This window comes from Tripterygium wilfordii, chromosome 9 (assembly GCF_013401445.1).
Source record: "Tripterygium wilfordii isolate XIE 37 chromosome 9, ASM1340144v1, whole genome shotgun sequence".
Lineage (NCBI taxonomy): Eukaryota > Viridiplantae > Streptophyta > Magnoliopsida > Celastrales > Celastraceae > Tripterygium > Tripterygium wilfordii.
The window spans coordinates 3,070,598-3,098,003 of record NC_052240.1 but is presented as its reverse complement, the minus strand read 5'-3'; the positions used below and the strand labels follow the sequence as shown (position 1 = coordinate 3,098,003).

The 27,406-nt window shown below is 35.9% G+C and overlaps 5 protein-coding genes and 2 long non-coding RNA genes across 10 annotated transcripts; 4 read left to right on the top strand and 3 right to left on the bottom strand.

Moving 5' to 3' along the window:
• Window positions 1–290: 290 nt before the first annotated feature.
• Window positions 291–7,356, bottom strand: LOC120005649 (obg-like ATPase 1). The gene is made up of 12 exons (XM_038855412.1): window positions 7,135–7,356; window positions 6,580–6,747; window positions 5,675–5,798; window positions 4,561–4,652; window positions 4,268–4,366; window positions 3,721–3,834; window positions 3,192–3,256; window positions 2,951–3,067; window positions 2,509–2,584; window positions 2,225–2,317; window positions 1,229–1,279; window positions 291–668 (listed from the first exon to the last, which is right to left on the bottom strand). The coding sequence occupies exons 1-12, from the start codon at window positions 7,219–7,221 to the stop codon at window positions 570–572; spliced, it is 1,185 nt and encodes a 394-aa protein (XP_038711340.1). The 5' UTR covers window positions 7,222–7,356; the 3' UTR covers window positions 291–569.
• A 126-nt stretch (window positions 7,357–7,482) lies between these two features.
• LOC120005651 lies at window positions 7,483–8,737 on the top strand. The gene is made up of 3 exons (XR_005469872.1): window positions 7,483–7,711; window positions 7,801–7,919; window positions 8,601–8,737. It is a non-coding gene; the product is annotated as an uncharacterized LOC120005651 (long non-coding RNA).
• Window positions 7,942–10,980, bottom strand: LOC120005650 (cation/H(+) antiporter 2-like). Its single transcript, XM_038855413.1, has 4 exons — window positions 10,793–10,980; window positions 9,622–10,611; window positions 8,592–9,508; window positions 7,942–8,449 (listed from the first exon to the last, which is right to left on the bottom strand). Exons 1-4 carry the CDS (start codon window positions 10,943–10,945, stop codon window positions 8,167–8,169), a joined length of 2,343 nt encoding a protein of 780 aa, XP_038711341.1. The 5' UTR covers window positions 10,946–10,980; the 3' UTR covers window positions 7,942–8,166.
• On the top strand, window positions 10,194–11,107 carry LOC120005652. The gene is made up of 2 exons (XR_005469873.1): window positions 10,194–10,329; window positions 10,444–11,107. It is a non-coding gene; the product is annotated as an uncharacterized LOC120005652 (long non-coding RNA).
• A 2,628-nt stretch (window positions 11,108–13,735) lies between these two features.
• On the top strand, window positions 13,736–14,734 carry LOC120005905 (caffeoylshikimate esterase-like). The gene has a single exon (XM_038855792.1). The coding sequence runs from the start codon at window positions 13,736–13,738 to the stop codon at window positions 14,732–14,734; it is 999 nt and encodes a 332-aa protein (XP_038711720.1).
• A 4,079-nt stretch (window positions 14,735–18,813) lies between these two features.
• LOC120005904 lies at window positions 18,814–19,186 on the top strand. The gene is made up of 2 exons (XM_038855791.1): window positions 18,814–19,132; window positions 19,176–19,186. Exons 1-2 carry the CDS (start codon window positions 18,814–18,816, stop codon window positions 19,184–19,186), a joined length of 330 nt encoding a protein of 109 aa, XP_038711719.1.
• A 1,927-nt stretch (window positions 19,187–21,113) lies between these two features.
• LOC120005142 (ADP-ribosylation factor GTPase-activating protein AGD12-like) lies at window positions 21,114–26,475 on the bottom strand. 4 transcript variants are annotated; one of them, XM_038854614.1, is made up of 9 exons: window positions 26,326–26,475; window positions 25,564–25,682; window positions 24,961–25,042; window positions 24,513–24,588; window positions 22,994–23,157; window positions 22,437–22,575; window positions 22,026–22,142; window positions 21,707–21,802; window positions 21,114–21,499 (listed from the first exon to the last, which is right to left on the bottom strand). In XM_038854614.1, the coding sequence occupies exons 2-9, from the start codon at window positions 25,598–25,600 to the stop codon at window positions 21,218–21,220; spliced, it is 993 nt and encodes a 330-aa protein (XP_038710542.1). In that variant the 5' UTR covers window positions 25,601–25,682; window positions 26,326–26,475; the 3' UTR covers window positions 21,114–21,217. The 4 variants fall into 4 exon arrangements, with proteins under 4 accessions (XP_038710542.1, XP_038710545.1, XP_038710544.1 ...); XM_038854617.1 differs by having other exon boundaries at window positions 25,564–25,632; window positions 26,326–26,451; XM_038854616.1 differs by having other exon boundaries at window positions 26,358–26,422.
• Between the last annotated feature and the right edge of the window lie 931 nt (window positions 26,476–27,406).

The window sequence follows — 27,406 nt, the reverse complement described above, 5'->3', positions numbered from 1 at the left end:
TGGATACCATACCATACCACCTCTTGTTTACTTTCTTTTCACAATGATTTGAGTTGTTTGTACCTTTAATAATGTCCACAGTGGGCCTAATTGCCCCAGCCTGCCTCTTTATGGCCTTGCTGGGCCTTATAATGTCTATTGGGCCTTAATCTAGGACTGATGATTCTTAGTGCAAGGAGCCTGAACTTGAATATAGGAATCAAGGGTTCTGAAGCAACACCATTCAATTCTTTCTATGTACTTGTTATATAATGTAAAAAGCATACCAAGAAAATAATACAATCTCAAACTGCAGAAAAGATACCAAAAAGTATATTGATCGGGATCATTGATTCATAATCCATACAGAAAAGAAATAATGTAGAATCTCAATCATCAAAACTGCATATGACAGAGCCCTATATCCCGACGACGGAACTGACAAGTTTTAGCAATACTTTTTAACTGTATCAAGCCAGAGTTTATACAAACTGCGGAAAAGGGGGATACAAATATTCTCTATTCAAAGAGAGAATCAGTGTAACATTTCACCAAGTTAAAATTCATAGCAATCATACCGGCACTGAATCTCACTTCTTTCCACCACCAGAAACGTTAAATTTGAAAAATATTATGTCACCATCTTGGACAACATATGTTTTTCCCTCTTGTTTGTACTTTCCAGCAGCCTGTACCAACAAAATTACAAGAACTTGATTTAACATACATTTTTCTTAAATAAGACTAATCAATAGAGACGACAACCAAAAGACTGTTTTGAATAGAATCAATAGATTATATATTTTTTAGCTTGGGGAGACTTTGCAAAAGTGCTTCATGCTCATGCACGAGCTACGTGTTATTGATAAGTTCATATTTTGTTTTACAGATTAAAGTCAAGATGCAAAAGTGGAATAACATTATTCCCACGTATCCAACATTGCAGTTTTCTATATTCTGTCTTTTCCTTCATTCTAAAATCGTTTTCTAAACATTATTTTATTGTAGTTGAAGTTAGTTCTTTAACGCAGAGCTGCAAATAATTTATCGTGCTATGGCAGGGAGGAACCTAGAGGACACATGTTCAATTCCTAGAAACAACCTCCTTACATATTATGTGGGGGTGCGTACATCCTGCACATCCCCTATCCCACCCACCACGGGAGCATTGTGCATTGGAGTTTGTTTACTTGTTTTACCTATGGAATGGAGGACAAAATTGTTATGTAAATTTGCTATTTAAGCATACCTTGACAGCTGACTCACTACCAAGTTCCTTCAGGTCTTCAAATTTCATGACCTAAATGTGAACAAGAAATCAAAGTCAAGTCACTCTCAGAACCCATGAAATATTCAAGTTAGTGTTCGTAAAAAATATGAGAAGAGCAGGGAAATATCCATGCAATGAATAAGACAAGCAATACTCCCCTCATGGTGCTTATTTGAAAGTACCTTAAACAATAGAAAAACTATCCGATTTTAGCAGCAGAAAAATGTTGCCGAGTATTTGCTGAAAACTATAGTTTGAACAATATGATGCATGATAGAATTGTGCAGGTATGGAATGATTTGTTCATTGATAATAATAATACGAGACAAATACAGAAAATCTCTAATCAGTTATCAGTGCACTGGACATACATTTTCTTATGAATCACTTTGAAAGTCAAACGTATACAGGGGTAACAAACTCTTAACCCTTTCATTGCAGATACAAAAATAACCCAATAAATCACGTATACAGAAATAAATACTTCCAAATCAAGGGCTACAATTATATTTAGAAGCTACAACTTGCAACTTGACAAATCAAGTTTTTAAATTGACATGACATGACATATACTTTCACACCAACAACGGACAGCCAACTAAGATGATGATGCCAAATTTTTTACTTTTTAAAACATATTTCCAAGTAGAATTATTAAATGCAATAGTTCTTCTATTGCGAGAAAAAAATAAAAAAGAAAAGGTCACAAAGTAATACCAATACCATGTAAATGAACATATTGGAAAGAAAACTTCATTAAGGGTGGGGACACACCCCACATAATGTGGCACATTCTCATTAGAGTCATCACCTAGCTAAGTGACTAGTTGAAAGAAATAAATTCGTGAAGCTTTTTGAGACTAGCTACTCAAATTTCTATTATAAAAAATTACAATGATAAATAAACAACGCAAATTTCATTAAAAAAAATGACAAATAATTGCCAATTGTAAAAAATCATGAAATGGGAGCCACCTCAGCGCAAATAAATCCTTTCTCAAAATCAGTGTGGATAGCCCCTGCAGCTTGAGGAGCCTTTGTCTGCCGTCTTATTTGCCAGCACTTCACCTGCAAAGGCATCAAGGGCTTATATATATGGATAAAACGCATGCACAAACATGTATATCCACAACCACAAATAGAGGGTGAAGGGGGAGGAGACGGTATTGATTCAGACTATTCAAATTTGACTGCATGAATGAGCAGAAGAGGGTAGATAGTGCTGCATCCATAAGGAAAAATAAAGCATATGTATTTACCTCATCAGGGCCAGCAGTAAAAAAGTAAATGAGATTAATTGCAGAGAACCCAGTCTTTATGATCTTTGGAAGGCCACTGTAAAAAAAATGGAGCATGAAGAACTAAATTACATACTTATTGTACTATATTTTCCCATATTGCAACTCCAGAAAACTCATCCTCCAAGTCTCCCAAAACCAACAAGAAAATGAGCAGAAAAGTTTCAATTGCATGAGAGCACTAAACTGACAATCTATGTAGTAGAATTTAAAAAAGTGGAAGATTTGGGAAGTGAGAACAAATAATACTATCTCGAAAGATGCCAACTCAAAGATTCACTCTAGCTCCAATAGCTACTAATACTATTCTAAAATATGCCGGCTAGAGAATTGAAAATGATGAACATTAGCATGTAATTCAAATGCCTTCTCATTGATAGAAAAGGACTAAGTTAAAACTCACCTTTGTACCTTGTTCCCCTCACAATACTTTGCCGCTTCATCTGGTGGCATATCAGCAAGACTCCTCTCTAATGAGCAGCTGACAGGAATAATTAGTTCACCACCGTGTTCCTGTACCCTACAAATTAAACAGATGTTATATTAAGATCTCTGGACAAAATAATATGAAATTAATCACATTTTTTTCTTTTCCAAAAATCTCAGTACACAAATAGTACATAAAAAGAAGTCACCCGGCATACCAAGCATGAATCTTTGGCAAAAACTTGTTCTTCTTTCTTTGGTAATCTCTCTCATTCATGTTAACCTGTGGATAGAATATAATTAGAATAATGACGATCAAAATCCTTAGCAACATTTTAAAACCAATCAAAGATCAACAACAAGGATAGCAAAAGAGCATAGGCAGAAACAAAAAGACAAAGGTGCAACTCCACTAATAAGATTTCATCAAAATTCTACCTTCTAATATATTTTCTGCAAGGCCTTCGTACAAAGGAATTAGTAAGTCAATTGGCTGACCAAACATGCAAACTTCTTTTCGCTGTAACACTTCATTATTGAAACACTATCTTAGCAAAACACCAAATTATATACAAGCTAAGGTCAACCCAATAGGGTGAGAGAAAGAGAGATTGATTATACACAGACCACTTGAAAAGACTATCAAAACACTAGATACGACAAGCAACAGCACTGCTAAATTGATAAAAACACCGGCAGGTTTCTAATTTCTACTGATCTATAAGATAGGAAAGTAATAATAATTACCAAGTAAACAACAGGTTTGGCAGTAAGCAGTTGAAAAGTATTTAGTATCTCAATATCAGCAGCTTTCCAGTCCCCTAGACGAATATCTTTACCTTCCTCAAGCGATGCCTTGACCTGCACATACGAAGAGACACCATCACTCTATGTTAGAAACAAATCCAGTTCAACCACATCATACTTTTATATTGCCTGCTCATTGTACAATATCTGAGGATAATAAGATTAATATGTGTCTCTATCGCTGCCTTATGCATGAGTTAAAGCTTCAAGATATATTGGCATTCAGTCTGGTGAAACAAGTGCAACAGTTAAACCAATGAATAGTTATTGGAGTAGATAGCATAAAGTACGTAGTTTGCTCGATAATGGTTATCATGCTTAAATGTGACCTATAGAACAGCCTTTCATTAAAGAAGCCTCAATGCACTAAAGCTAAAACTCGACTACTCCAAATGTTTGAAATAAGCAGCAGACAAAGAAATCACATCAACACAACCAGATAATAGTATGCAGAAGCAGAAAGAAGAATTAAAATGTCTGCACAGACCCTTTGACAAAGCTCAAGCTCTATCTTTAACTGCTTGTCATTGCTCCTCTTCATGCTCTTTTCAACATCCTCTATCCTCCTCTCGATAAATTCCACATCCTACAGTCAAATCAAATAAAAGATTACAACAACAACAAATCCCGACTGTACCAAATTACCAATCAACTGATAGTCCTTAAGTAACACCTGATTCATGATAAAGAAGCATTTTTAACAGCATCCTACGTTGAAGATGGATCAATAAAAAAAAGTTCCAAGAAAGATAATGATCATCATAAATCCAGAAACGCAACCTTTAGTCGTAACTCTGCACTAATAACGTCCAAATCCCTCACAGGATCCACAGTGTCATCAACATGGACGATATCAGGATCTTCAAATGCTCCTAGAGTAAAAATGGACAATAAAAAGACCATTAGATGGAGGTAATGAAACATGTAATCTATTAAAGAAATAAGACATGAGACCGAGAGACAATTTTATTCTCATTCCTTTAGCTAACCATCAGATAGAGATTATTACCAAACATAAGTAAGAAAAATTATTGAATTGCATAAGAGACCATGAAGCTTAGAATTAGATGAACCCAATCAAGGAGCATTCCAAAGTCCAATCAAGTAATGAACCCTTAAACTTTTAACTGCGGCTATGTTTGGTACCCATGGACATGAGAAAAACAGTAAAGTTTGGAAGGCCAGAACCATGATGATACTCATGGGTGCAAACATAAAGATGGAAATAAGATTTGAATGACCAATTATGCCCTTCCTTTGAGCAAACATTAAATTAATATATTATGTAATGAGATGTTATATGTAGCAACATTTTCTAGTATAACATACAATGTATGTATATTACTATATCTTAATAATTATCCTTATATCATATCAAATAAAAATAAAAGTATATTGCTGCTCAAAAAATATATTAATTGTTCTATAATATGCAATACACTATATTTATATACAATTATATGTATTACATGTATGCTATACGTTTTATGGGAAATTTTTCCAAGAAATCCAGCCATTCCTTGAGGAAAGGAATGCAGGATTTCCACATGCAATGTTCCATTTGTGACTACAAAGGCCAACCAGACGTTGGAATAGCACTTTACAGGGATGGGCCACTCTATTCCTGGATAAAAGGCCATACCAAACATGACTGATGCATAGTTGCTAAGACAGCTCTTAGATGCACATGCAAGATTAACAGAAAAAAAAACGTAAGACCGTGAAATCAATCAATCACCCAACTCAAAAAAAATTCATCATGCACAGAAAGAATCATACATTTCGTTATAAGTTTAAAAGGTAAAAGAATACTCAACAAGCAGCCATAAATTTGAGGATCATGGAAAAGGTATAACTAAATTGAAAGATTGAAATAGATGATTTGGTGTCTTACGAAGTACATGAAAAATCCCATCAACAGCACGAATATGTGATAAGAAACTGTTGCCCAGCCCTTGTCCTTGATGCGCACCTCTAACAAGTCCAGCTATATCATGGATTTCTAAGAAAGCTGAAACCTAAATATCAAAATACAATAAAAGTTACAGCAGAATAATTTGGACAAACAAAAGCTGCAAACAGCATGATTAATGTCAAAAAAAAGTACGTTGAATTAAACAAGAGGTACCATGTGCACAAAAAAAGAATGAGACTTGCTAGCCTTCAATCTATTTTTCACATAAATTAATTCTTTCTTTTCATTTTTTGATTTATTTGATCAGAAAATAAAAATTTACAAGTCACCATTAAATTGTAAATACTCCTCCTTTATAGAAAGTCTCATTTCATTCATTTGAAAACTTACAAGTCTCCTGACCCATCACCGCCCACAGCGGAAGCCTTGCATGGGAGTTTAACTTTAATCGCTATATATATATTGGTGCAATAAAAAGTGTTATCATACCATCACGAGTGCTTGTAATTAGCCCCAAATATCTTGCTTCGGTTTACTTCATATGGTCTAATTCATACACAATCGACCATCATCAATGTATTTCAAGTTTTCAACAAGCTACTTTAGACCTTAAAGTCATATTGGTATTCACGTGCTATGAGAATAGGAACAGCAACAGAAAGGAGAAAACGTTTCCAAAAATGAAGTTCATTAGTGGCAAAGCAAATGCCATTGGGCTACAGGGGCAGGTGTTTTTTTTATCTTTCCAACAATTTATATTGCAAGAGAAAATTTTGTAATAGTGCTAAAATTGCTTCACGGCATCTCGGAAGTTAAAGGTACAAATATTAGACATATATTCTCAAAACCCATTTAACAAATTGAACAGAAAACTTGTCACAAACCTCGCTTTTTGGCTTGAACAACTGACAAAGCCACTCAAATCTCTCATCAGGGACATGAACACGGGCCTCATTAGGCTCAATGGTACAGAAAGGGAAATTTTCTGCAGGTATTGACAACTTTGTGAGTGTGTTGAAAAGAGTAGACTTGCCAACATTCGGCAATCCCACCTGAAAAGATGATATTCCGATGAGCTCACAGGAAAAAAAAAAATTGATCTACCAACTCAAGAGAGTCAAGGAACCCAGACAAGTTAAATACATCAAAAGCTCAAAAGCTCAATATTAATTCCTACTATAGAGGAAGTGCATGAATCTTGTTTGTATCTCCTACTCAAAATACGACACTAAAAGAACTGATCAACTAAATTGCTGGTGCATGCAATCGAATTAACTAAGCTATTAATCAAACCAACAACGACCTAACAGGACAATCTTAGAAAACAAAAAAGCTTCTTGAGATGACACCCAACTCCAATTTCAAATCCAACGGATCACAACGATGAACATTAACACATAAAGGAAATCAAAAACAAAGAGTAAAGTAAGAAGGATTACAATTCCAATCTTGAGGTGGGATGAGAATCGACCAAGGATAGGTCTCTCTGCTGGCGCTTCTTTACCTTTCGCTGCCTTGGGAGGCATTGTTCTCGGTTGAGAGTGATAAAGTTGGGGTTTTTGCACGGACCTTGGTGTGGGTTTGTGGTGCTGAGTTTGGGATCGAGAAGAGACGTCAAGTGCTGTGTCCCGACCCTCTTTTTATTCCGACTGTTGGAGCCTTCAATGGCATCTCATACATTTCCTTTTTTTTTTTTTTTGGGATTTCTGATGGGCCGGGCCCAGGATCTGCTTACAGAACCCATGAAAATTAGCTAAATCCTTTAATTTCCTTCTCGCTAGCTTGCCCGTGACCCAATTGTTGTGCCTCTCTCTCGTCTGTAAGCTGTATGTGTTTCTGCAACGAACGCATCAATAAAAATCCAATCTTTGGTTGGTTCTATACCCTGCTACTCTTCGTGGGTATTTTGAGTTTTTATTGTTTATGGAGAATGGAAAGATACCTAAATGGAGGTACAATACACGGATGTGGTTTTGACCTTGTCTTCTCTGATGCCATCTTCCCTAATCGCTTCAGGTGAGTCCTCTCTCAAAATAACCACCGACAGCTATTCACCTGTGCTTGCAACTTTTCTCATAATACCCAATTCAATCGTTTATATTCAGGTATTCAATGGCAGATAGAGCTTTAACCGGTGGAAAAGCTGATAATTTTTTTGCCTCAATATGTTGTGCTGCTGTTTTGATTCTTACTGCAGACATTGACATTTGTGATCTTCAATAAGGTATATAGTGCTACAGACTTTTTTCACAGAACTTTGAGAATCCATTTTTGTGTGTGAGATTCTTGTTTGCAATTTTAGAAAGTATAATAATAATGGAATTTCAGACCATTTGATACCCTATATCGTATACCTGAATTGTTTTTCCTATTATACAATATACAACACTTTTAAATCACTAGCTTTGCTATGTCTTCTTTGTTAAAACAATAGTGTCTCATCCTAATAATTCATGATAGAAAAATCTATCCTAATCATCCAAAAGGTCTTTGCTTGAATGCCTATGCCGCTGAATGACCAGAACTGAACCATTGATGTTAAAATCCGAAGATGCCAGGAGATCCCCAACTGTTCCGAGCTCCGGACACTCTTCCCAATCACTCATTCCCGTCGTCATATGGCAGGGGCCTCTCCCACCCTTCCCTACTATGAACAATGAATACATCTCTGCCAACTCCCGTAAAGCCTCCACTGTTTGCAATCCATTTTCCACCTGCTTTTCGACATATCCAACTTGCCCTCTTGTGACATACCTGAGCATAAGTAACATACTACCTCATTGTTAGAACTATATTTTCTCTATGAATGACTAATGATGTAAATATTTACACTTTTTGTAGGAAGCGAAAGGGAATGATCAGGCAATGAAGTGATAATGAGAAATGTTTGTGGTACCTATTGTAGAATTCCTCAACAGAAGCATTGTCCATCTCCATCTCTGTCTCATGATTGGATATTGCCATCAAGACCTCATCATCACCATGTGGTGCATCATCAATCTGCACTTTCTGATCGATGCAAGAAGCCGGTAGGAAGCGTATAAGTGTCATATTAATGCGTGGATGGCTGGCTATCCTCTTGCTGCATGCCAATGCCTCACGGTCATCGGGGCCACCGAAGAACAATGTTGCCACAGGTTGCACTCTTTCAGAGACAACTAGTTGAAACCCAGTTTGTCCTCGGTCTACAAGTATTCCGACGGAGCACGGGGCATGGCGAAGAATCTTCTGGTTAGTAGTCCTTATCCCCTCCTTGCCACTCTCCATTTGGCCATCAATGCGTTGGTGCTTGTGGAAAGGAAGGAAAATGATTGACACCCTCGAGTCCTCAGCATTATTGCACACTTCCTCAAAGATGGTACTGAAAGAGGACACAACTTTAACCTGGTGGATCAAGATCTTGGTCTCTTTTGTGAAAGCATCCACAGCATCATTGATCTCAACTACATCATTACCACCATAGTCTTCCTCATCGCTATATTGGTCACCATCTTCAAGCTCGTGGTACATCAAGTTGGTTTTGCGTCGCTTGGGGAGCTCCACTAGGTGTATCAAGTAAGGGAATATAGGTGCAATTTGTAAGCCACTTAAGGCTGAGACTAGCCCAATTACTCCAGTCATTTGGCGAGAGCCATAAACACAAGACAGCATTCTAAGTTCAGTGTCTGGATCATGCTGTTCAAGGGCGGTATGAGAGTGAGCAAAGAACTTCTCATCTTTTCTTAGTATGTAAGCTACAACAGGGCCTGCAATCACAGTGTTTAACACTATAATGACTATCAACAACCGGTAAATTGTTGGATCCCAGTGTGCCTGTGACAAGTTCCAGGTAAGAAGACCATTAGCATATTATCTGTGTCTTGGCTTGTGTTACTAACTTCAATCAATGTCACCATATTCAGAAAGAAAGAAAAAGAAACAGAGACAATCACCTGCTGTGATATTATCTCAACCATTAGCAGATCAGCATGGCCTTTCAAGTTGAGTATAAAGGCAAGTATGACGCCTTCATTCCTCGGCATCTTCAAGTAATGGCAAGCAACAAGAGTGCCGATGATTCTTCCTCCAAAGCTCAACAAAATCATGACTACAACAATGATGAAAATTTCCAGTTTTCTGAGATCACTCACGTCAAACAAGAAACCCATGTAGCCGAAGTAGACTGGAAGTATGAAGTTGTAAACAGCATAACTGAGCTTATGTCGGAGTGTTCGAGCTGTTTTGCCTTCTCTGGGGAACATCATGCCAGCGAGGAAACAACACAATGTGCTGTGAAATCCATAAGCTTCAATAAGCATTGACACACCAACAAGAAGTGACAGAATAAGCAAAACTTCTGCGTTGGAAACATATTTCTGGTTCTGGTTTCGTCGGTTCGACCAATTTGCCAAGTACATATTCAGCACAATCAGTCCCACAACACAAAACAAGCCAAGCATTGCTGCTCCAAATAACTTCTTGGATGTACAAGCCAGGTATACAGAGAAAAAGATTACACAAGACATTTCATTGATCAAAGAAGAACATATAGCCAGCCTTCCTACATCTGAAGTCCCAAATTTTAGTTCAGCAGCCAAGCGAATCACCGCAGGAGATGCAGAGTTTGCTAAGATTACCATCGTTATGATAACCAAGTAAAACTTCTCTGTAATTACATTCAATTGAATGATTACAAATGCTGCTATTGCTGCTCCAAAAATGACACATGTGATTACACCCCCATATGCAATGATGCTAGCCTGTCGCAGGTTGCGCCTTAGATAAGGGATGTCTGTCTCGAGACCAATCAAGAACACGAAGAGCACGCGAAAGATGAATGAAAAGAGCTGATAATAAGCTTCAGAAGAAGCTTGAATGAAGAAGTTTCCGACTTTGTCAATTCGAGACAACATGGAAGGACCCAACACCAATCCAGCCTGATGCAGAACAACGGCAATCAGCCAAATATTAGTTATGTAACTGCATTACTTCTCGAAAAAGACAAAAAAACAAACCTACGCAGCCTTACCCCTGCATTGCAGAGAGGCTGTTTCCATGGTTTAAAGCTGATCAATGATCAATGTCCCAAAAATATTGAAGACTTGGGATTAATCTTACGAGGATTTGGGCGATCGGACCAGGTTGTCCCAATGGCTTCAAGACAAGATGGAAGAAATGGGAGATGACAAGCATGCAAGAAGCTTGAGTTCCTGTTGTAATGAGAGGGTTAAATGGGTCATCTTGACACACTGCTCTTCTTGCTGCATCCATTCTTTAGAAATCCAAACAAATAAAATGTTGTTGATAAGATTGCTGTGAAGATTGAGGAAGACAAATCTGAATCTCTTCTGGTTATTTTCTTTTGTTTTTTCTTTGTTGTTGTTGACAATGTCCATGGAGGAAAAAGAGGTAAAAGGAGGTGATTTGGATGCATTTCTATTACCTTCTCCTTCTCTACTTATGGAGGACCTAATTTTGCGCGCGAAATGTGCTCCAAATTGATTTTATTCATTTAATAATAATAAAATAAAACAAAAATTGCAAAAAACATACTTGTTTAAAAGCTAGTTCTGTGTGCATTTCCATTGAAAAAAAAATCAGAAAATTCTTGTGCATTTGAGGGAAGGGTATGATTTCAATTTATTCTTACAATGGTAAACTAAAATTTGATTAGATTCTTAATTCAATATATCGTTTTGGTTAATTTGGTAAGCAAAAGTACTTGGAATGTAATTCAAGTCAAATAGTGTCATAGGAATATAGGATGGCTCCAAGAGGCCTTGGGTAGCTTTGTGAATGACAACCACAAATTGGGTTGACAAAAATTGTAACCACATTTTGATGGAGTATCCATGTATTAAGTGCAACACAACTCATGAGGATCTCAGTAGCTTTAAATTGAAGGGTACCCCAGTTGGATCAATATTGGGAGAATCTGACCAAAAACAAGTATTGTCCCCCATAATTGATAGTTGTTGGGTGCAACATTTTAATGAAATTGGTTCTGTAGATGAACTGGATGTGAGTCAGTGAATGTATTTAAATTGGCATGGTAGTTGCCACAATAATTAAAATACACAGAAAATAAAATCCCTCTATTGTGCCTCCTTTATTTAATTATTTATTTTTGTATGTTATTTATTTGAAGACTGGTCCAATCCAATAATTGTTGAATATAAGTACATATTGAGTAATCACTGATATAAATAAAAACTTATTTATGTACCCAAGAAGATTGGAATAACACAAAAGCTATGGATGGTCAGGCTTTGTTGTAATTTTTTTTACGGTGGATCCCGTTGTAAATACGTTTTAGAGCAACAATTTTTTTTTAAAAAAAATCATGAATACGAGTTCAATCATATATTTTTTTTCTAAACAAAAAAATCAAATTGAATGTTGCTTATATCCATTTGATGTAGCACTCTTTATCAAAGTTTTACAGGGAAATTAATTTTCCATAACTTTCTCCATATTAAATTAAATGATAAAATGAAAATTTTGAAGCCAATATTACTAGAATATGAAGAAGATGGGTAGCACAATAATGGTTCAATAAATTTTCTTTTGGACACCAAAAAAAGTAAAAAAAAAAAAATAACAGAGATGAATTTAATTTACAAATGTGAATGCCATTTTTCATTCATTAATGGCATAATAAATTTGAATGCCACGCGTTTATTAATTGATGGGCTATAAACAAATTGAATATGATAATCATGTATGGTTAAAATAATTAAATCTAACAAGTTTGCACCCTAATTAGTAATCGGACAAGAAATCATAATAATACAAACTAGGTGACTATAACCAGTTTAAAATAAAAGAATAATTGTTTACATTTTTTTTTGAATGGGAGAGGAGGATTCGAACCTTAGTCACCAACGTGATACACATCATCCTTACTTGCAATGGTAAATTGTTGTTGGACCAACAAAGATGTTTTTTATTGATGTGGCTGTATTAGAAAATGTGTTTTGCCGATACGGTTGTATTGAGATACGTGTTTTGCTTATGTGACTATATTGAGATTGTGTGTTTTGGAGTAGTTTTGTTGGGGACAACATGGAGGCATAAAATATTGTTGGCCTCCATGTTGGGTGGGAATGGGAAGATGTAGTTGGCTTGACTTTTTATATAATAGAGGTGGGATCGGACCAACATTTTTGTTAACCCAACAAATAAGGCACCATTGTAGTTGTCCTAATATCACTTCAACTAATGACTCGGGTGTAGTTCCCATAATAAATTGACAAATACCTATCGTCTCATTTATTTTAAAAATAAAAATAATAAATAATACAAAGATATAAATATATAAATATAATATAACATTAGCATGTATCGTGTGTGTCTGTCTTGTCTACGTGTGTGCTGTGCATATGCATGTGCATGCATATCTATGTTTATCCTTGTCATTTACTCTACAGTCTACACTCAATATTATCTGTATCTGCAGTGAATATCCGAATCGGTGAGTCCCTCACTCCTTCATCCCACCCACACCTACCAAACAATTATAGAACCTTTGACTCATGTGGTGACTCCAAAGAAATTTACTTGACGTGAGAGTTGAACTTATGATTTCTTATCAGATGCCGACTTAATTACCACCAAGCAAACTCCCTTAGGGTTGGGTAACAGCCAATTGGCCTAATTTCTAGGTACAATTAGAGAATGTAAACAATTTTAACGTATGTTAGGCCACACACAACACAAACGTTACATGTATAAATGTAAATGTTTTGTATACAATTGACCTTCAACTAAGCTCGTATGTATATATATATATACATGCATACATATATACACACAGACATTATGTTACTGTTAGGAGTGCTCAGCTTGAAACCACATAAAGGGTTAGGTGGAGGGGGACAGTTGAGAATTTAATTGAGATGGTTAACGAGAGAATTATTGGGGGGATGTTTTCATTTGTTGCATATAAAAAGGCATGCAACACAATTCATTATTTGCTCTCCATCCTTGTAAGACTTCAACTTTCCTACATAAAAACTTCCTTCCCATACATTTCTATATTCCCTTTCAATACACACCACCATGTCTCACCCAATACACCAAGCCAATGAAAACAGTCCATATGGAGACCTTACTAGGGAAGAATTCTACAAAAAGCACCAAATCCTCCATCAACAAAGTTTCATGCTTAACCACAAAGGCATGAACATTTTTACTCAATCATGGCGCCTGGACTCAACCACTTCCCACCTCAAAGGCCTAGTAGCCATGGTCCATGGCTACAATTCTCAGAGTAGTTGGCTCTCAGAGCTATCAGCAATAGCTATAGCCAAGGCTGGATTCTTGGTTTGTGCACTTGACTTACAAGGTCATGGTTACTCAGATGGGTTGCCTGGTCACATACCAAGAATTGAGCCTATTGTGACAGACTGTGTACAATTTTTTGACACAATGAAGTCCAACTACCCTAAACTACCAGCATTTTTGTATGGGGAGTCACTAGGAGGTGCAATATCAATACTAGTGTGTCTGGCACAGAAAGGGGAATGGGATGGTTTGATTTTGAGTGGCTCAATGTGTGGGATTTCGTCCAAATTCAAGCCTATTTGGCCATTGGAGAAGTTACTTCCAGTGGCTGCACTATTTGCACCTACGTGGAGAGTTGCGGTATCCAAGCCTTTGGCGAGCAGATCATACAAAGAGGAGTGGAAGAGAAGGTTGGTAGCCAAAAACCCTGATCACCGTAGATTTGGGAAACCTCCGGCCGCGACAGCATTGGAGTTTCTGAGGGTCTGTGAGTATGTAAGGAGGCATTGCCATGAAATTGAAGTTCCATTGCTAATGGTGCATGGGGAGGATGATATAGTATGTGACTCTAACTCAGCTAGGTTTGTGTATGAGTCAGTTGCAAGTAAGGACAAAACCTTGAAGATCTTCCCTGGCATGTGGCATATGTTGATTGGTGAGCCTAAGGAGAATGTGGAGCTTGTTTTTGGGACTATTTTGTCATGGTTGGGTAACAAAGGAGCCAAAGCTAAAGCAGGGGTCCACCCTCCTCTCTCTCTAGAAGTCCATCTCTAAAATTGGATTCAAAACAATTGATTTGGATGGAGCATCCACTTCCACTTTCCTTCTTTTTTTCTCTTGATTTCTCTGGATAAAAACCAGACTTACCTCATAATATGTGCTGTTCATGTATGTGCTACTGATTATAAGAATAATAATATGTCTTTGCATGTTCTGATGCTCATACAAGAGGGAAAAGAATTCCAAAGTTAATTGTCTTTACTTGAGCAATAAAAAAAATTGAAAGCTTGTTATGAAAAATGTTGTTTTCTTTTTTTTGTTAATTCTTGTTATAAATCCACTCTTAACTTGAAAGTTGAAACCCTAAATAATAAGTAAATAAGTTGATATGATCAACCAAGGACTTTGTTTCACTGGATCCTTGTAGGTGATGAAGCTTTTGGAATATGATCATATGAATCACCCTAACCTATATGTATTAAATAACAATGATTGAGAATAAATATGGGTGTGCATGCCCTTGGCCTTCATGTATATGTAGGAAAGGTCAGTACTGCTAGTGACCATGCATAATGCATTTTATATTTTTATGTTCTACCCTTCTGCTTTCTACTGAGAGAGCATCAAGACGACAAGACTCTCCATGGTTATACAATTTATTGGGTGGCCATGCATTTACTGACACTTCAAACTAACCTTCTCTGGGTATACCATATATATCTCCTCCTGCCTTTAGAAAAATGGCTTCTGTTGCTTCATAAATTGACTGCAACAATTCTTGATGAGTTGTGGGTCATGTTTATCAATCATCAAAATGCATTCTGTTCACACATGCTTTAGTTCTACACAGGCCCCAGTGCATTAAAATGCTTCCAGCTGCAAGGACAGGTAATCTTTTTGGAGAATCTTCTAATAATTGTTTCACTATCTTCCCATTAATTGGAGTCGGTTATACCTACCCAACAACCTCATGCACATAATCTAGAAGGCCACACAGTAGTTATTCTAATGAAATACAGTTCTTGCATGAACAGCTCATGCAAATGCAGATCGATCAGTCGGCTAATGACAGTCGCCAACAAATATATGTGGCCCATATACATTGACCGTTAAACGGACTGATTTATCGGTTATTATAAAATATATGTTAGTTAAATGGATTGATTGATCGGTTATTAAAAAATATATGTTAGTGAAGATCAATCGAAAATTCAAAAAAAAGATCAAACCATAAATAACCAACCGAACGGTCGGTTAAATTTATGTCAAAAAATCGAAAAGAAAAAAAACCGACCAAACCACCCGTTTGACAGATTGTGGACCTCTAGTTAACATTCTTCCAATTGTGGTGAGTGTCTCAGATGGATTGTGGTTCCAATATCCAATCATAGTATGTGGACCTCTAGTTAAAATTCTTCCAACACATTTTTATTTGGGAAAATTGGGGGCCGGTACAATAGATTATACTTATTTGTAAAAAAATACAACCATTAAAACATCATTTTAAAAAAGTCTAATGGAGACTTGTTTTTACCAAAATAACCTCATATTTTATTATCTCTCCCACGAAACCTCCCCCTCACACTGTGATTTTCTCTCTCCATTACGCAACGATTTTCTCTCTCCACGAACTGTAAAAAAAATTGATTTTCAGACCTTAAAACCTCCATTTTCAGAGATTTCACATCTATAATGACGCTTCTTTCTCAATCTTGAGTGATACTATACTGATTTTCTGGAAAATGGTTAGCATATTATATACCCAAAGCTTTTTCGATTAATGGATACTTTGGTGATATTATCTGAAATTTGTGCACCGAAAACCTTTGTTCGTTTTCAAATCATGTTTATATGTCTTGATTTTTGAAAATTTTGGTTAATTTCTGGTGCATTTGCTAGTTAGGGTTAGTTGAAATCTGTTAGGGCTTTTGATACAATACTGGTATTTTTGTTCATTTGAAGTTTTCATGTGGTTAATTTTCATGTATTTTCCTTCAACATTTTTGAATTTTGGTTTGACTAATGTTGTTTCTGGTGCAGAAGCTACTTTTTTTTTGAAATTTTGGTAAACTGATACTATAGTGAAACTTTTGTAATTGCAGCAAATGATTGATACTATAGTGATACTAAATGTGTATTTCATTAAATTGATATCAACAATCAATTTGTGGGAATGTAAGTGGTTGAGGGATTTTTGATTTGTTTACTGGTGAATTTTAGTACAGATATGACATTTTTCTTTGGTATTCCGTTGAACTGATACAATAGTAATACTTTAAACAGAGGATCCAATTTAGTATTCAATTTATATATTTTCCTCATAAAATGATAATACAAATGTTGGAATGTAAATTTGATTGCATTACATGTCTTCATGGTTCAATGGTATCATTTTAGTGGATTTTTTGTGTTGGTGATACTATAGTGATACATCTCTGCACCTGTAAATGTTTTCCAGAAATAGCAAAAGAGGTAACCAAGAAAAGAAAATCAAGAAAGGAGAAATAATTAGGAAGAGGAAGTATGCATACTAGTTTCATCATTTTAGTGGTTTTTTGGTGTTGGTGATACTATAGTGATACTATAGTGATACTATAGCGATACATCTCTGCAAAAAACGAACCAGAGTCCAGATCTGCAAAAAAACAAAGCATAACCCAGATTGAACAACGAAGCATAGTCCAGATCTGTCAAAAACGAAGCAGAGCAACTCGACGCAGTCCAGATTGAGCAACGACGAAGAAGGAGATGAAGAGAGCAGAAACTCGGCCAAAACGAAGAAGAAGACAACGAAGAACCAGATCGAGAACCAGAAGAAGAAGAAGAAGAAGAAGAAGAAGAAGAAGGAGAGAAAGAAGGAGATAACTTTTAGTAGAGAAGAATGAGAGAAAGAGAGGACACATTAGAGTTGGATAGTTGGAGGGAGAAGAAGAAGAAGAAGAAGAAGAAAGATGAGGGTATTATAGGTATAAACTAAAAAATATCTTAAATCAGATTACCAAATTACCCTTAAATTGCACTTTTTTACAATTTTAAAAATGTACATGACCTTTTTACAATTAAGTTGTCTAAAGTGCTCTTACTGTCAATTGTCCGTTTTTATTTCAACAAGTGGTGCAGGCAAGCCCACACAAACAATAATATTGGTTGAAACTTGAAAGAAACCCAATAATTTCAGTTTGGTTGGGCCTGGGCCGCATCCCGTATTTTGTTATATGGGCCGAATCAATCCAATCAGGACCTACAAAGAGCATGAGCCATCAACCATTCAACTGTACCCAGTTTAGGTACTATTTTCTGTAGGGGTTGCTCATTCAGTTTCATACTATTAGTGATTTTTTTTATTTTAATATTTTTGTATGCATATTAAAATACCATATTTGCCTTTGTTTTCAACATTAAATTTCTAAAAAGAGAAAGATGAAATTAGTAGAATCCAATGAAAATTGTCAAATCATATTTATTAATTTAAATGAGCTTGGATTGAGAGTAGGACCTCCTTATCCTATTTATGGAAAAAAAATTATATTGTCCATTTGTTCTCCCAGCTCACACACTATCAAGTATCAACCCAAAAACAACTCACTAGGCCCACCATAAAAGTCGTAATCTAGACTCTAATAGTTTCATCATGTTCAATTCATCAAAATAAAGGAAACCCAAAGAAAAAAGTGAGAAGGAAACCAAAAAAAAATAAAATAAAAGCAAATCAAATCAAATTAATCCCACAAATAATTTTACTTGCATTTTTTTAACAAAATAAAATTACCCATAGTTTTTCTTTTTTTTTTAAAAGGAAGGGGATTCGAAGTTCGAACTCTGATCAATAGGGTTACATAAACCATGTTTACGGGTCAAACTAATGACTCGGGTGTAAAAAAATTACCCATAGTTTTGTCACTCTCCTTATTTTTTTTATTTTTTTTTTAAGAGAATATAGATAATGGAGACAAATAAGGAAACGGTGGTGGTCAACCACCGACAAAAAGTCACGCACCTTCGGTGACAAGTAACTGCCAAAACGACGCTGTTTTCTCTGAATCTCACAACATGAAGTAATAATTATGTCTTTTGTTCAGTTTAGTTATATAACTTCATTTCCTTCAATTCTCTGAACTGACTCTCAGACTGATATGGAATCCCCAACATTGGTGGTCATGATCGCCTTCTGCTTGCCGTTGATTTCGATCATGATCCTTGGAGAGTTCTCTACAGCTCGAGAACTACGACCGGCCGATCACGGACTACAGAACCAAGGATTCCAGGAGCTGGCGCCGGAGACCAAACAATTCTTCGGAGCGTCAACACCGTCGACGGAATCGCCCAATGTGGCATTGCCGAGGGGTATGAGTTCAGACAATTCGACGCCTTGGTTAATCGGCGGCGATGGAGGTGGAAATGATCACTTGAGGCATGCGATGCTGGTGGCGAGCTTGGTGTGTGGGGTCACAGGTGTGACGTTGTTGCTTGCTTCCGCGTTAATCTATCTGTTTAGGTTTCAATTAAACAGACCAAAACCCTAATTTAAAAAAAATGTGACTGTAAATTAAAAAAAAAAGATTTATATATAATTAATATTAAGGTTTTTATTTTTTTTCTTCTTATTCTCAGTAGTGCGTTCGTTTTGCTTTCTCGGTTTCACTTTTCCTTGTTATATTTCAAGCTTAAAAAATTTAATATTTAGTAGTGGATATATTGTATTTATGAATCATTAATTATATTTGTCTAATTATCATCAAAATCTGAATAATGTGTGTTTTTTTTTTGGGGTTGGGAATCTGAAAGTGCATGTATGTATGTGCGCTTTGCAATAGCAGTTTTTTTTTAACCGTGAAGTCGTGAACGACAATCATATACAAGTTTGCACTTTAGATATTTTATGTATGTTTAAACTTGGGTCGGTAGATTTGTGTGCACATAAATTTCTCATCTGAAAATAGAATAAGTTTAATTAAAACTCAACACATGACCAATAGTAGTTTTTTTTTAACCGTGAAGTCGTGAATGACAACCAGATATTTTATATATGTCGAAACTTGGGTCGTTAGATTTGTGTGCACATAAATTTCTCATCTGAAAATAGAATAAGTTTAATTAAAACTCAACACATGACCACAAAGAATATTACTTTAAATGAGAACCTTTCGAAATGGAATAATGATATACAACGAGAGTCACGAGTCCCTTTCAAAATATTTAATTTTCGTAGTGGTAGTCTAACTAGTCATGATTAAATCCAGCTCAACTTTGCATGGCAGAGACTCTTTAACTAATTAATAAAATCATAGTTTGTTTGTTTTTTATCCATTTTTGTTCCAATTATATCATCATGACCCAAAAAGAAGGGAAATTAATAAGTAGCATTTATAAAGGTAGTGTTTCAAATAATTAATACTTTTTATGTATTCTGTCTGTTGATATATATTTATGATAGGATCATCCACCACAATTTTGCAAGTTTTTCTGGGTTTTGAAATAATGCACAAAAAATGGAAAATTATTACTTTTTAGTATTAACTGATGTGAAATACTATATATATATATATATAATAATTCTCTATGTGAACCAAAAGTATGAACCTACTTTTCAATCATATATGTGACGGGTCCGACGGAAAATTTATGGTTCCCACTTTTGTTTTGTTTTATTACAACCATTAGATTTGAAATTCACAAAATTGGTTCACACTTTTGGTTCACATAGGAGAATTATTATATATATATATTGACTGTATATCTTTCTTTCTTTGTTTTTTTTTAGAGTATAGACAATGAAAAGAATGGTTGCTACTGATATGGCGTCCCTACTAATCTCACAGAAGCTACCTACCATATCCATATCATATTATTATTAAAAAAAATAGTTATTACGTGTGAGAGTGAGACCCATCTGTGCCCAACAAACTAGTAGCCATGCGTATACAGTTCCAGCAGAAAACAGAGATTGAAAACAAAACAAAATAAGAAACTTGTTTATGTCTCAACAGAATTTATAAAGAGATAAGAGGATTCATATAATCCATTGAAACAACTTCACCATCTGCACTTATTTGTGGCTCTACCACACCAACATGCACCCCTGGCTTGTCAAGTTCAGAGTATTTCATTTCGCGGTGGCTAAACACCAGTGCAAAGTAACCGCACCAGGCTATAGTTTCTGAACCAGTGGTCGATGTTTCATGCTAAACACCTAAATATAATAAATAATAATAATACCTTCCATGGAAATGGAAGGGAGAGAGGATTCCTGTGGCTGCCAATCCAAATATCTATTGGGTTTGCTCATTTTCTAGTAATTCTGACATTCTTGACAATAAGAGTTTTTTTTTTTATCCTCGAGAGAGATTTAAATCTCTCTCTAATGGGGTGCTAATTAGTAATTACATGAGAGAAAAAGAAATTTTAAAAAATGAATAAATGCAAATGAGAAAAATGAAGGAAAAAAGAAGAAGAGAGAAAATGGTGTGAGATATTAACTTAATAGATAGTACAATTGTCATAGAAGGATAAATGACAAACAAAAACAGCAATGTATACCTATTGGTCAAGAGCAAGCCACTCAAGTTCAAGATCTATATCTCCGGATTCTACATTCTGGAGTTTGATTGACACTTCTTGTTTCACCTTTCCATGGGCGATGTTGATGATGCTGTCTTCTTTTAGGGCATTGTCGTGTGATTTCAGCCATTTCCCGATTTGCATGTCTCCGAACATTTCTGGATCCCCGAATGCCATGGCTGACGTTATCAGGGGCTGGATATCGATCTCTGCTTCTCCCATTATGTCATCCGCTGAAAATGTATCGTAATCAAACACTTTCTGCAAAATGGAATGGCAAGAGATGAATTGACCGTTACAATTTGTTCTGAGTGTCCCAAGCCATCTACTTACCTAGATATTACTACTTTGATCACTCAGATAAGTAATCTGGGGAGGAGATTTGTCTATGGAAGAATTGCATATGTAACTGGACATAAAGAGAATTTACACATAATGTCGGAAAAGTGATGGGAAAGACAAACTCACCAACTTTACGGGCCCAAAATCCTGAGGAACAGAGAGCATGAGTTCCTCATTCCAGATTGGATTCAAGTTGCTCTTGATGATAGTCGTCTGGACAGTCTAATGACAACAACAGTATTCATATCAATAGAAATAGTGTCATATGAGTGGAGCACTGTACTTCATTAGCTCAATAAAAATCTTAGCAGTAGATATGTGACCAGAATAAACCGAAGAAATATGAACTGCCAAAAAAGTAGAAGCGAAAAGGAAAAAAGGTCCAATCCAACTACAAGCCATTTGATAACAGTAAGCCCGTACAATTGAAAAGAGAGCAACGAACCTGCTGCCCAAGATTCAGAACAACATAAGGATCACTCGTCATCATATCTCTGATCGCTAGATTTATGCCTCTAATCACTTTGACCTTCAACAACCCAATGAATTCCACCATGCCTTCCTATTACCACTTTCAATATCAAATGGACTGAATTTACTGACATTAGAACAAAAATAGCCAGAGAAAAACATCTCATGCTGAGTATGGCACAATTCAAGCAAACTACTAAACACGAACCAGCCCTGAACATGCACAATAGCATGATCCCAGGAAAAGCTATGCATTGTCGGGAAAAAAAAAATCAAGTCCACTATGAGCATCTGCTCCATGAGCATGCAAATTTGTCTAATCAATCAACACATTACCATTGCCAACAGCAGGAATTTTTTTACTAAGGAGCACAAAATTTTTTACCGAGTTTGACTTCGATTGCGTTGACTGTGAACGGAAACTATCAATTATCTTTCTGGAAACACTTGATTGGAGCGAAACACTCTTTCCTGATGTTATCCTCAAGCTGGGTTTCAGAAATTCTTGAAGCTCATACTTGGCCCTGGATGAAAGGAATTTAAAATTAATTCAGTTCCAACACCCCATTTGATGATAACTGATAATCAGCTTCAAGGTCCTACCGATACATAGATGATCCAAACTATATTATTAGAGTAGTAGTATGTATTCTTCAAATGGAAACACAAATTCGATTGCAAGAGCAAGTGAGTAAAAACATGAAAAAAATGGTATGACAGTCAACTGTCAGGCACCAACTCAGTTAGTTTTGGTACGTCTTTCAGAATCAATCAGCTAAATCACCAACAAACATATAATCACAGAATACCCGGAAATTAAAAATAGTATCATTATAATCACAGATTACCCAGAAATTATATAGTATCACTAGCATAGAAAAAGAGTCACGGACATAAAAATAAACACAGGCATTCTCTACGGAATTCTCCATCTTGTCTAACCTGATGAATTTTGTACGCTCATCATGACCTGAATCTGGTCCAGGCTTTCTGAATCCTTCAGGTATAAAAGCCTCATATATTGAATTAGCAGACGAATTTCCTCCAACTTCCATCATGGAATCAACTTCCTCGTCGGACCATTCATCCAATGTCACAGATAAAACCTAGATATTCCGTACCAATGTCGTTCATGAATGAGAAGAATTTAATGCACGTAGCTAATGAAAAAAAAAATGAAAGATCGAACAAAATCGCACATTAGCAGTCCATTTAAGAGCAGAATAACAAAATCTTGTGAAAAATCAACAGGAATTTGTTGATGATGCCAGGGACTATAAGCATACAAAAGGCCTAAAAGTTACAAGAATGTTGAACTTCATCAAGAAAGACGGAATTCAATAACTTATGTATACGGAATTCAATAACTTATGTATACGGAATTCAATCTCTTATGTATGCTGTCATCATTTTACTAATCAAAAGACACCAAAGACAGAAACACTAACGGTAAAAGTAAAGAACTCCGTTACACAAGGTTCCTACAGTGGAGGAGGGCTTGGGGGCAGAGAAGGTACATGTGGCATAACCACCTCAATGTGGAGAGGCTATTTACAAAAATAGAACCCATGAACTCTAGGTTTCTGCGAAGCTACTTTTCCATTAATATTATCCATGGGTTTCCATTTACGGCATTCACTTACAGATGAGAAAATTCGGTATCAGTTCTCAAAAGTTAAGCCAACAGAACAAATTCGGACAAAGAAAAGGCAACAAAGGTATAAGATTGGCATAACTACTTAAAGCATTTCAAAAGCAAAGGCCAAAGGCTCAGAAAACGTATTTACGAAAGGCCACTAATTGCTTTCGTGTACACTGGATCAAATACTCTTTTCTGTTGCCTTTGAGGGACTTCAAGGTTCAAGAATTTCAATCAAATTGTAGTTGTAGCTATGTGAACTTTACCTTCCTTTGTTATATGTATTGCACCAATTCAGTATCTCGTACCCATGCTAATTGGTGAATAGTATTAAAAGAAAAGGTTAGTTGGAACTTGGAAGAGAGAGAACTAAATAAAATGACCATTTTTATTTATGAAAAAACAACCCCGAAGTATCTCATAAATCAGGGTTTAAAAAGAAAGAAATATACGCTTTCATAAGATTTTTCTTCCTTTACATAAGTCCTGTGTGAAGTATTTTCACTTATACAATAAGCAGGGTGGCAACATATATGTTACAGAACAACTATTATATTCTTCCCAACCAGGCATGATTTACATCATAAAGGTAAACAACTACTGTGCACAAGGCTCCACTAGTTTGCGGGGTTGGGGACATACAAGATGTACGTAGAGTCATAGACCTTACCTCCACATAATATATGGAGAGGTTGTTTTCACGAATTGAACTTGTGACCTTTAGGTTATACCCGTGCAACTATATCATTGAGCCCCATTTTTGCATGATTTCCATCATGAAAAAGAAGAAGAAAATTGAAGCGACAACAACTGAGAACTTACCTTTGAAATATGTGTACCAAGGCTTCTGTGCACACCACAACATTTCAAGCATATAAAGACTCCGATATTTGCTGACCTGAAATGCAGTAGTTAATTAATTCTTAATACCTTGGCATCGCACCATAAAATGAAGGAAGTCAAAATGAAACTTATGGTTCCCTAAATCCCTTCACTAGTTGGAGATTTACTCACAAGTTCAAGGTCTCGTACAAACAGATACATTTACACACATTATCATTAGTGAGGATTGAAATAGGTAATTTGAAATTCAGTTGCTGATGGAAATTGTCTACGTTGACTATGCATTTCTCTCTCCTTTTGAATCTTATGTATGTATTAAAGCATAGTTAATTTCAAGGTGGTTATAAACACAGGTTCTACAAGTCTACATATTCTACAGCTACTCAGTACAAAATGACCACTGTACAACAATATACTATGTACTTACGCCCATTTAGGATCTGGAGCACCACAATCGGCACACTTTCGATTATCACTTTGAAGCAATAAATCTTTTAACCTCCTTTTACCTACACAAGAAGAAAGGAAACTCATTTCAATAAGAAAAATGAGATTTCAATATGAGAAATAGAGTCACATGATTTGACACATTATTTAAGCCCCAACAAGAAGAAGAAGAAGAAGAAGAAGAAAAAAAAAAATGGGGAGGAGCATGTAGTGAAATTTTACATGGGGAAAAAAAGAGAGAGAAAGAAAGACTGTAAAAAAAATGACAAAAAAGAATGGCTTTTTCTAAAAAAAAAATTGACAAAGAGACTTGCAAGTGGCTTCAAACGCACCCAAAGCATACAAGAGGACATCACCGGCTAATTGTAGAAAGGCAATGGCCTAGGTTCAGCTATGAAGCATGGAACTTCTATAAAATGAAATCAATCAGACATGCCAAATTCACACTCTTTGGAGTAGTGTGCACTAATTTAACAAGATATATTAACAAAACTACTAAAAAAAATACTCTTGCAGATGAGAATTCTCAAATTCCCATGTCAATCCTTATAATTAGCATCAACTCAATGTATTACAACCATACCTGAGGCAGCTCTCCCAAGGTCAAGTGAATGGCTCATTGCTCTTCAAAGAACCCACAATCATTCAATAACTGTACATCAACAAAGTAGTCTGAAGAACGTGAGCCCAAAAGAGAGATTCCTGTTCAGCAAAAGCAATCCTAAGGACCAGCCAAAACAGAACCCAACTTGAGTTCTTGAACTCAAAAGTACTCCAGCATCATCAATAATGCTGGAAACCCCAATAAACCTCTGTAGACTACAAAGAACGCTATATTGATCAAAAAATTACCCAAATTAGCGGTTAATAAGGAATATATAGATAAAATCTAAGCAGCCAATTGTCTGGGAAGAGAGATAGTATATCTGCCAATGTTCAGGCAAAAAGGAATTAAGGAACACTCCTGGTGGGTCATGGAGAATACAGAATTTCCCGGTAAGTCAATCCAAAAGTGAAGAACAAAGAGATCAAACTAGTGCGAGGCACACACTTTTGACTTATCATAATTCATAGGATTCGCTTATTCAAAACCCAATATCTAGAAAACATATGATGACAATATTTGCAAATTCTCAACTTTCCAAGCAAATAAACAGAATGTCAAGGATAATAGATTGATTACGACAAACCCAATCACAGAAACATTGAAAGGTAACAGCTTTCAATGATTACACGAAAAGGGTACATTTATACCAGGTCAAAGCCTCAGAAATCGTAGATTTAAGGCCATTTTGTGCAGCCATCAAAAATGTAAAACATATCAAATTAAGGAACGAAGACGTACAAAAGATCTGGAAAGCTGGATTTGGAATTCACCGATGAATGCGTTCGAATGGCAATCTCCAAATTCTTCAGGAGGTCGATGAGAGAAATCCGAGAGAGAATTTTGAAAATGTAGGGATTTTAACCTTCTAATATGATTGATGAAAACTATGCGTTGCTTTTACACTTTTACGTTGAATTTTTTTATATTTTATAATTGACATTCATTTATTATAGTGAATTATAAGCAATTGCAATGACCTAATCCTGTATTTTTGCTTGCTTGGATCGTAGAGTAGGATAAAAAATTTTCTTCAAAAGTGAACCCATACATTACCTAAATTTTTATTTGCTTGGTCCAACGAAACATAACCACTAAAGTGGCATTGTTGTGCCCACATTTTGATGAATGACCCAATAAATTTAACAAAAAACAATATTCATGATCCAACAAAATGATACCGTTACAAGTGCTCAAGAATGAGAATTCAAATTGCCCCACCATCATCATTGTCATGTCATATAATCCAGATTGAAGCATTATCTCTCTAAAGACATCCTAAACCAGAGCAAAGACACGCGTCCCCCCAAGACATCATTTAAGCTCAAGTCTGTCATCGTCAAAGGAATCCTTTCACTCATTCAACATTCATAGACTTTCATTGCATTAATCTTTTTGTCATCACATCTATCACTAATGGACAGAGATCCTTTAGCTAGCACTTCACGTGTCTAAGGTATTTGATCGTCAACTTTTGCTCATTTTGCAGATTGTTGGTGACCCTTTCGAATTTTGCTTTGATTGTATATTCGAAAACATACAATTTCCTTTTGATTAGTAAAGCTTATGGTAGAACTTAGTATTTAAATCACAAGAGTCATTATTATATTTTATCACATATTATGCATATATTTGCTTGATTAGGTTATCTAGTGTTAAAAAAAATTCAGTTGTTGCCTAATGAAATGGTTTGATTATTTTAGTAGCTAGTAGTTTTTAGTGGTGGAGGATTTTGCACTTAGATCACTTCCATCAATGGGAGACAATGAGGGATAATGTTGTCATCTCATCTCATCGTCCACCCCTACCAAACTAAAATTAA